The sequence below is a fragment of the Microtus ochrogaster genome, chromosome 15 (genome assembly GCF_000317375.1).
Source record: "Microtus ochrogaster isolate Prairie Vole_2 chromosome 15, MicOch1.0, whole genome shotgun sequence".
Taxonomy (NCBI): domain Eukaryota; kingdom Metazoa; phylum Chordata; class Mammalia; order Rodentia; family Cricetidae; genus Microtus; species Microtus ochrogaster.
This window is the reverse complement of record NC_022017.1, coordinates 22157878-22167341: the sequence shown is the minus strand read 5'-3', so window position 1 is coordinate 22167341 and position 9464 is coordinate 22157878. Positions and strand designations below refer to the sequence as shown.

General features: G+C 52.4%; 1 protein-coding gene across 5 annotated transcripts; it reads left to right on the top strand.

The window, feature by feature from the left end:
* Positions 1 to 6: 6 nt before the first annotated feature.
* Positions 7 to 8145, top strand: Trabd (TraB domain containing). 5 transcript variants are annotated; one of them, XM_005354367.2, is made up of 10 exons: positions 7 to 19; positions 4661 to 4725; positions 5009 to 5087; positions 5603 to 5769; positions 6102 to 6242; positions 6831 to 6941; positions 7040 to 7179; positions 7306 to 7478; positions 7556 to 7667; positions 7768 to 8145. In XM_005354367.2, exons 2-10 carry the CDS (start codon positions 4696 to 4698, stop codon positions 7943 to 7945), a joined length of 1131 nt encoding a protein of 376 aa, XP_005354424.1. In that variant the 5' UTR covers positions 7 to 19; positions 4661 to 4695; the 3' UTR covers positions 7946 to 8145. The 5 variants fall into 5 exon arrangements, with proteins under 5 accessions (XP_005354424.1, XP_026638569.1, XP_013204349.1 ...); XM_026782768.1 differs by lacking the exon at positions 7 to 19 and adding an exon at positions 28 to 259; XM_013348895.2 differs by lacking the exon at positions 7 to 19 and adding an exon at positions 28 to 307.
* Positions 8146 to 9464: the final 1319 nt, after the last annotated feature.

Sequence of the window (9464 nt, the reverse complement as noted above, 5' to 3'; positions counted from 1 at the left end):
AGCGCCGCCGCCTCGCTCGGTACGCCGTGGCCTGGCCGGGCGGGCAGGCGGGCGGGCGGGGACTCGTCGCGCCTGGAAGGCGCGTGCGGGAGGGCGCGAGCTGCAGGTGGGGACTACGGAGACCGACCAGGGGCACGCATCCCACCGGGTCAGGCTGACGCAGGACGGTGTAGATTTTCTTGGGATCGCGAGTCCCAGAAACAACCCGGACGCTCAGAAGCGCACTGCTGGCTTTGGGACGTCAAGAGCTTCTTTAGAAGTGAGCTCGTCTCCAAGCTTCCGTGCTCCTCCAGCGAAGGGGCTGCAGGTTCGCTAGTCTGACGAGACTCTGCTGTCCCCGGGCCTCCCTCTCTTGCCTCTCTAAGAAGGCTCGTCTTGCGGTGGCCGTGGTACTGTGGGCAGAATGCCAGGCTCTGGCAGAGTGGACGGCTCCAGGAGCCTGCAGGCCCCTACAGGGCATCTGTCTCCAGGTGAACAGAAACTAGGTCCCGGGAGGACTGGCTAAGGCTTCTTCACCTCCGTCTGTGTTTCCTCTTCCGGCCCTCAGCTCGGCCACACTTGGGTAAAAGATGTCTTGCTGCAGCAGGTTTTCTTGGGTCCGGTAGTGCCCAGGCTTCAGAAACGAACAAGAAGCGACCAGGGCTTTTAGGCACCCTGTTACTTCTTTCTTTCTTGGTTCTCTGAGTAGGCAATGAAGGCTTGTCTAGAGTCACCTGGTCGTGGTCGTCTGAGAAGTAGGTTTTCAGAGATTGAAGAGTAGGATGGGTGTGTCAGCTCAGGGTGGTGATGGGGTTTTGTGGATCGGGAAATTTAACAAACGTCTGTTTCTCGGACTTTTAGAGACTGTGAATCCAAGGACGAATGCTAATCTTTTTGGGTTGCCGATTGACAGCTGCCTGGCTCCTAGAGGCCCCTTCTCATTGTGTTCTCGCGGCTGCTTAGTGTCTCTTATAAGGACACCAGTCCTATCATGGGATCTTCCTTATGGCCTTATCTGAATCCAGTCACCCCTTAAAACCTCTGCCTATTGATGTCATTACTTTGAGGCGCAGGTTTTCAGTGTATGGTTTCGGTAAGAGGATACATTTAGTTCGTATTAATAGGACCCAGGCTGGACAGGTGGGGAGCCTGTCTGAAATGGGTCTGCATTCAATGCAGAACCTCTGGTTACTTTGAGCTGATATGCCAGCGCACTGTCTCCCTGTGAGCCCTGACATGAATCGGCCTTTTCTGCCCTTTGAGCCAGCGTTTTTGCTCTTAAAGCCATAGACGGCTGTGAATTTTCAAAACTCTAAGCCTAGCTCCCCTCGAAATGTAGCAGATGCTAAAAGTTCGGGTGTTTGACATATAGAAGCATCTTGCCTGGTTGGTAGCAGGCCTGGAACAGCATCTCCCGGTCCTGCTCAGCAAAGAGAGTTGGTTGGAGGCCCGCTTGACCAGCTCTCTGACTTTACCCTGTAAAAGTTTACAGTGTGGTTTTGGCCAGGAATAGGTGTAGAAACTGCTAACTACTGGGAGTTTATGAAGAGATTTGTTCCCTGGGGAGGTTGGACAGTGGGAGGTCACTTCTTCTGGCTTGAGTATGTCTGGAAAGCACACATGGCAAGCATAGTGCAGGTTCGGTGACTGGATGTTTGGTGAGTGAGAAAGTGGGGGTCTGTCTCAGTTGCTCAGTCAGAAATAGTTAGCAGAGAGAGGAGGTATTCGTATCCTAATAATATTTCATCTGAGAGACAGGAAGCCAAAGGATTGGAAAATGTGTGGATTTGATAGTGGCAGGGACTCAGAATCACAGGCTTCTGGCCAGGGGTTGGGGGAAGCTGTCGGTGGCCTTCTTGCCTGACATGCCCTCCCTGCTGCACTACTCTGCCTGGGAGCCACTACTCTGCCTGGTGCTGTGTTTTGGTGTCAGAGCTTGGCTCTTGACCAGCCTGTGGGCTCCTCCACCTACCACACGATTGGGGTGACTGGAGGTGAAATCAGCCCTGCTGTGGACCAGCCAGAGACTCTGCACAGCTATCTTGAGCCAGTATTCCAGCTTTGGTGGCCTCCGTACTCCTCAAAGGCTCAGAGGCACCCTAGACAAGCTTTGAAGGGTAGATCTACCAAGCTAACTGCAAACCTGCAACCGCCCCACCTCTTAAAGGGCAGGGCAGGCAGAGATGATGTGGTCCTTTCCCATTCGCTGCTGCTCTGGCTGGCCCTCCCACTTATGCAAGATGTTTTAAGTTTTCATTTCTTGCTTCAGCAGCCTGGTGCTGCTGTTAGTACTACTGGTTTGCTTCCATATGTTCAGCCAGACCACGGGTGATCATCTCCTTCACTGTTGGTCGCTGTTTGGGCTATACTCCCCACCCCTGCCTGGGGTTCCATGGAGTGAGAGGGACAGTCCCTACACTGTCCTGGAAGGCAAATTCTCCCAAGCTGGCCCAGCACATCTCCCTGTTCCTGTTTTTTTGAAGCTTTTTATTCTGTTAATGAAAAGAGAGCCCTATGGTGAAACTATGAGCAGATGCTATGGGGTCTAGCGTAGTCCTGGCTATGCCCAGGCCCTGAGCCAGCAATGACTTCCCAGATGAGCTAACCTTTATATAAAATGTCCAGGGTGCATTTTAGGATAGGCTCCAGACTAGGGAGAAGGGGGACCCCAGGGCAGAGCAGTATGATAAGCTCTGCTTGCCCCTAGAACAGCGGGAAGCTCCACAAGGCCAGGAGCACATGGTTTCAGAGGCTGTCTCAGGGTCTCTGTTGCCCTCTACCTTTTAACCCTTGCTGGCCCTGTTCCAGTTCCTCTTTCCTGCCCTCATTTTAATATTGACCACAGCATTAGAGGTTTGATTACACCCAGAGAGACCCCTGAATCACATTCATCAGCAGGACTAGAGGAGACTGTAGGTGGGGGGCTGAAAGTTCCAAGAAGTGTGCAGATAAAAGTGGTAGGTCAAAGTGAGCCCAGAAAGTCCCTAGGGTCTGTGGGGACCGTTGTCATCTTACCATCCCCCCATTCTGACCCAGCTCCTTCCAGGGCACATTGCCCTCAGCACTCAAACACACCAGAGCAGAATCACCCTTTCTTGCCGTAGCTGAAGGAAAACTAGAATTCTAAATATTAAAAACATTACAAAACCCAGGAGGTAAGAACATGTACTGCTTTTTTTTAAGGGGGGGTCAGTGTTTCTCTGTGTAGCTCTAGCTGTCCTGGAACTCGCCTTGTAGACCAGACTGGCCTTGAACTCAGAGATCCATCTGCCTCTGCCTCCTGAGTGCCGGGGTTAAAGGTGTGCACCACTGTTCCCCATAAGTACTGCTCTTAGAAGAGCTGTTGTTTGGTATCGGGTGGGTACTGTACCCATGTGCACAAAACACATAGGCACACAAGTATACATATTTGGTAATAATAAAAATTCTTGAAAACATTACTGTGCCCAGGGTCAGGTTTTTCCAATAGTTTTGTCGTTTTTAAAGGCTTTCTCCAGCCAGGACCATTGTGTCCGCTAAGTGTTTCTGTCTTGAGTGCTCAGATCCTGTGGATGTTTACATATTTGGATTCACACACACACATACACACTTTGTTAAACTAACATATATAAAACAAATATAATGTTTATAAGTAACATGTACATTATGATTGATGATTTTATTTTGTTTGAGGAAATAGCGTCTATAATTCATGAAACCCACCAGCATGGAATTGAAATACCTTTACATGTTTTTACTAAGACTTATATAGTTGGGAGGGGTGACTGGAGAGATGGCTCAGCATATAAAGAGTACCATACTGTTTTTGCAGAAGACCTGAATCCAGTTCTCAACTCTTACATCAGTACCTCACAACCACCTATAACTCCAGCTCCAGATTAATCTGTCCCTTCTGTCCCCCCTGGCACCCAAACCCATGTGCACATACAGGCACACATACAAAGACACTATATATATACATATATATACATACATATATCTGCCTGGTCGGCGGCATCTGACCACTGGCACATACATGAAGTCTGTTGACCTTGCTGGGCCATAGTTTGGAGCTGCCTTTGTCCCCTTTGGATAATGTGTTACTCTTCTCTCTGTGCCTTCTGGCACTCTGGGCCCCCAACCCTGGGGCTCCCAGTGACACAGGAACCACAGTGCCATGGACTGGTTACCAGGGTACTATCCCTTGTCAAGTTTCTAATGCAGTTTCTTCCATGTTAAGTTTGTCTTTTAAACTGGAAAAATTATCTTGGCTCCTCAGGATGCTGTCTTCTTGCTTAGTCTTCCATCTGGCTCATAGCCAAATGGTTGTGGCCATCGTTATAAAAAGAATGGAGGGTTTCCTTGAAGTGGCTTTCCCAAAAGGCTCTGGGGTTCCCAGCATGGGGATAGCAGCCACAGCACTGTGTCCTACAATAACCCCAGAGGAGTTAGCACAACTCCTCAGAGAGATGCAGGTTAGCTTCACTATGTTTGCACCTTTGTGAGTTGAAGCCCGTGTGCCAGGGACTTCCCAACACGGAGCCATCCATACGTTGCTCAAGGAGGCTGCTGGCCACTCATCAGTCTGGCACATCCCAAAAGAACCCTAGACCTCAAATAGCATGGACCCAGTCCTTTTGCCACAGTGATCCCTGATCCTGCCTCTGGGGTCCCGGGTAAGAACTATGTCTGTATTCTTCAGGCATCCTGCATCAATCAGGAAGCTGCTGTCCTGTCATGGAGGGGGAGGAGAAGCCAGCTCAAGAGGTAAGGGAAGCTGGGGGCTGATGGATCATCTTCCTAAACAACCCTTTCCCCAAGTCCAGCAACATCTTTTGGTGCTGCTCACAGCAGGGTGAGGGTCCTGGTGCGGCTATCTTGGGTCCCTTTAGCTGCTTCTCTGCAGAAACCTAACTTGATATAACTAGTGTTTTGGGGGTCCAGCCAGCAGTACCTCCACGGGTTAGACCTGAGGCAGTGGTCTGAAGTGTGCTGACCTGTGCGGTGGGGCCCAGGTATTTGAACACTTACTTGAACTCTCCCTCTGCAGGCTGATATGGAACCCGTGGTAACATCAGGGGCCTCGGAATCAGTGCCAAGGGTGCTTTCCGGAGACCCTCAAAACATCTGTATGTTTCCCTTCAGGACTTGGTATAGACACAGTGCTGGGTCCCAGGGAGGGAATGGGACTATCAATGGCCTGCCCAGCTGTGGGGAGGGAGTAAAAGCAGCAGGAACCCCTCACTGCACTCAGGTGCCTTGAAATATCCTGAAATTGGCTGCCAACTTATACCTGCACACAGAGCCTCTGCTTCCCCTGAGTCCAGCCATATTCGTAAGTGAGACACTTCCAGGGCACAGGGTCACCTCCCCTTCCCCATGCACAGCACTCTTCTATGACAGTGTGGGTCTACTTGAGAGTGAGTAGAGAACTCCTGCCCAGGTGCCTCAGAGAGCACTCTGCTCACAGGTGGCTTGTCTGGTCATCTGGGTACACCGGTTGTGTGGAGGGCACTGCCTGCCAGAGATTATTTGCCCCATGGGAGTCAGTCCTCACTGAAGACCTGGAAAGGGTCTGTAGCCTGTGTATTGGCGACTGCCCTGGCTTCAGGCTGTAGCCCAATGGCCTTTGCTGTTGTTGCAGCTGACGTGGATGCCTTCAACTTGCTCCTGGAGATGAAACTGAAGCGGCGGCGTGAGCGGCCCAACCTTCCACGTACTGTGACCCAGCTGGTGGCCGAGGATGGGAGCAGGGTATATGTGGTGGGCACTGCTCACTTCAGTGATGACAGCAAGCGGGATGTAGTGAAGGTGAGCGCTTGCCATTTTAGCACTGCATCTGCCAGTCTGCACCCCAGGGACTCAGGCCAGGGCAACCAGACAAGAACTGCAGCAGGCGTTTCTAGCTCTGGAGTCCCCGGGAGTAATAAATAGTGTTTCCTGCTGCACAGCTCAAGCCTTATGCTTCTTCATTTTTAACAAGTAAAGCTGTCTCACAGCTTTCTTTGGTTGCTTTTTCTCTAGAATTTGTCACTGGAGCCACACAGGCTGTTAGCACTGGCTGTTCCCTGGTGTGGGGTTCCTTGTCCAGTGTGGAACTACTAAGAGGGTGGGTCTATTGGAGTGTGGCCCTTGCTTTACAGACTATCCGGGAGGTGCAGCCTGACGTGGTAGTTGTGGAACTCTGTCAGTACCGTGTGTCCATGCTGAAGATGGACGAGAAAACGCTGCTACGAGAGGCCAAGGAGGTCAGCCTGGAGAAGCTGCAACAGGCTGTCAGGCAGGTGCGCACACGAGCATCCCGTGAGCTCTGGGTGCCAGGTCCACATAGAGACCTGAAGCTGCTGCCCTTCCCTGTAGAGCCCAGAGTCTCCTTTGAGCCGATGACAGGCAGACTCCTGACTGGGCCAGCCTTTTTTAAAGAAAGGCCACCTGTCTCGGCCATGCAGTGGGGAAATCTCAGCATACTGACCCACCTCAGGGCCCAGCCAACCTGGCCAGACCAGAGGCAGCCAGTGTCACTGTGAATGCTAGGCATTCGTGTTGCCCTCCACAGGTGGAGGTGGTGAATACTGAGACTCCCTGTAGGTGCTGGACTCCAGCCTGTTTGCTCAGGACCAACCTGTGCCTCAGACACCTGGTCAGGTAGTCTTAACATCTTCGACCATCATATAAAAAAATTGTCAGGGAAAACACATTTGATTGATTCTTGAAGCCAAGATGACCTGCTGTTGTCTGAGCCTCCTCATGAGCCAGGATGGCCTGTCCCTGGCTTCTGGAAGGGGCCTAGCTCGAAGACACGCTGCCGTCTTCATACTGCTTTGCCTTGCTCACTGTGTGCACCATAGCTGACGCGGTTCCTCTTCCTACAGAATGGGCTCATGTCTGGACTCATGCAGATGCTGCTGCTGAAGGTGTCGGCCCACATCACTGAGCAGTTAGGCATGGCTCCTGGTGGCGAGTTCAGGGAAGCCTTCAAGGAGGTGGGTGCTAAGGCTTAGGGGATTTGTGAATGCCTCGGTGGGGGCTGGTGGCAGCTACTCATGGCATTACAAGTCCTAACATCCAGCATCTACCTCAGGCCAGCAAGGTACCATTCTGCAAATTCCACTTGGGTGACCGGCCCATCCCAGTCACCTTTAAGAGGGCCATTGCTGCACTCTCCTTCTGGCAGAAGGTCAAGCTGGCCTGGGGCCTGTGTTTCCTGTCAGACCCCATCAGGTAGGACAGCCTCCTGGCCTGTTCCTGGCACAGTCCACACCTGCTATGGTCCCTGCCCTGAGTCAGCAACACAAGGCGTCCCATGCCTTCATCCCCACAGTCTAAGCTCATGCCCTCTGCCCTCAGCAAAGACGATGTAGAGCGCTGCAAGCAGAAGGACCTGTTGGAGCAGATGATGGCAGAGATGATCGGGGAGTTTCCTGACTTGCACCGAACCATTGTCTCAGAGCGCGATATCTATTTGACGTATATGTTGCGGCAGGCTGCACGGCGCCTTGAGCTTCCCCGCGCCTCTGATGGTGATGAACAGGCCAGGGTGGGAACACCCAAGATAATAGCTCTGTGCCTCCCACTGACTTTTGCCCTCCCTCGACAGCTGAGCCCAGGAAGTGTGTTCCATCTGTGGTTGTGGGTGTCGTTGGCATGGGTCATGTGCCTGGCATTGAGAAGAACTGGAGTACCGACCTCAACATCCAGGAGATCATGACGTGAGTGCCCTCCCCACCTCACCCAGCAGTCTCTGCAGCTGCACGTGGTGGTGACCCATACATGTTCCAGCCAGGCCTACCACACCTCTCCCTCCCACAGAGTTCCCCCTCCGTCCATCTCTGGCAGAGTGTCCCGGGTGGCTGTGAAGGCTGCCTTCTTTGGCCTGCTGGGCTACAGTCTTTACTGGATGGGCCGTCGAACCATGAACCTGGTCCTATCACTGCCTGCTGCGCAGTTCTGCCTCCAGAGGGTGAGCGAGGCCCGGCCAGGCCGGTAGGAGGACCATACAAAGAAGAGACCACACCCCGGGGCTCTACTCCTCTGCATCACATCTGGTGCTCCCAAGGAGCTGGCACCACCTGTCCGGGGATGTCCCTGGGTGCAGATGCATCCAAGCCACCCCCTATGGGGGCTTAGGCCAGGCTTACCCTACCTTCCCCATGCCTAGCCCTCCCAAATAAAGAATATTTAATTGTCTGAGCTCAGGCTTCCCAGCAGCCCCACACACACATTGTAGGGGCCACCCATGGGTGTCAGGGCCATCCACAGTGTCAGGACCCAGTGGCCTAACTCCAAAAGGGCCAGAAGCTGAGGGGAGGCACTGAGGTGCCCCACACCTAACCCCAGGGTGGGCCTGGCAAGTTGTTGCTCTACCTACCTCACTGTGCCTTGTGCTCTGGCCGGCAGGAGCATCTGGCCCCGAGTGCATCTCACTGTGGGTTTGGGGCCGGCCAATATGGGGAGCTGGGTGTCCATGCAGCTCCTTCCTGTGGGTGTGTCAGGCCTTTGGCTGGCCTGGACATGCATGCAGCATTGCCAGCTGCATCTCTGCCTGCAAAGAGTCTGGTTTGGTTTTTGTTTTTTAATATCAAAAAAGTTTTTACTCAGGTAATTTTGACGTCAAAGAAAAAAACAAACTGAAGCAAATATCAGGAAATATAAGCCTTAAATCCAGCGAGGACAAAGAAGTCTTTTTATTTGTATTTGTGTGCCCCAAGTGGGCAGTGTATGTCAGAGTCAGCTTGGGTGTCCAGGTCAGCCTCTGCTAGACTCCAGTACAGCTCAGTGTGGCATGGGGCTGCCTCAGGTATCAGCCTGCTTCTCTGGCTGCCCTTGGTGCTAGGAGGGGCTTGACCTGATTCCTGTGCATTAGATGGGATGCCCAGACTGCACTGTGGACAGTAGTGGACCCACTATGGGCCACAAACCTAGGACCATGGTTGGCTTGTACACACCCAGCCATTCATGTATACAGGTGTGGCTCCTGGCATACTGCACAGCCTAGCAAGACCAAGACCACTCTGATTATCCTTGTGCTGACTGCCAAATAATGAAACACTGAGCTGGGCAGGGGATACAGGGCTGGTTGGGCTGTGTACTTCTGTCTCACACTTGTGGATTCATTCCCTAGAAAGAGAAATAAATTTTAATTTTGGAAGTTCCCGTTTTGTGAAGTGTATGGAAATGGGACTCAGGTGATGGGGACAGGGCTTCCTCTTTTGTCATCTGCCCCCAGGTCTGCAGGATGCTTAGAGGTACTCCTGCATCCCAGAGTACATACTATCCACCTCAGCAAAGTATACAGGCTGGTGCTCACTAGTGCCTAGCAAGGTTATCTGTGTGCCAGCCAAGTGCATGTATTCAGCACCTGTATACCCTCTGGTTCATGCTTCAGGACTGCCTCGCAAACAGGAGAGGGGATACATCATTTCTTGGATGCAAGGTAGACCCTGAAGGTAGCCATTTAAGTCCATGTTAGTGGCAGCAGCAACAACACAGATCCTCTGGCCAGGGCT

What these genes read in the sequence shown, in the direction of transcription:
- Trabd (XM_005354366.2), top strand. Translation starts at nt 404, where the DNA reads ATGCCAGGCTCTGGCAGAGTGGACGGCTCCAGGAGCCTGCAGGCCCCT. An exon ending in TCAGGGAAGCCTTCAAGGAG is followed by an intron (nt 6,942 to 7,039) that starts GTGGGTGCTAAG and finishes CATCTACCTCAG; the next exon opens with GCCAGCAAGGTACCATTCTG. An exon ending in GCTTCCCCGCGCCTCTGATG is followed by an intron (nt 7,479 to 7,555) that starts GTGATGAACAGG and finishes CTCCCTCGACAG; the next exon opens with CTGAGCCCAGGAAGTGTGTT.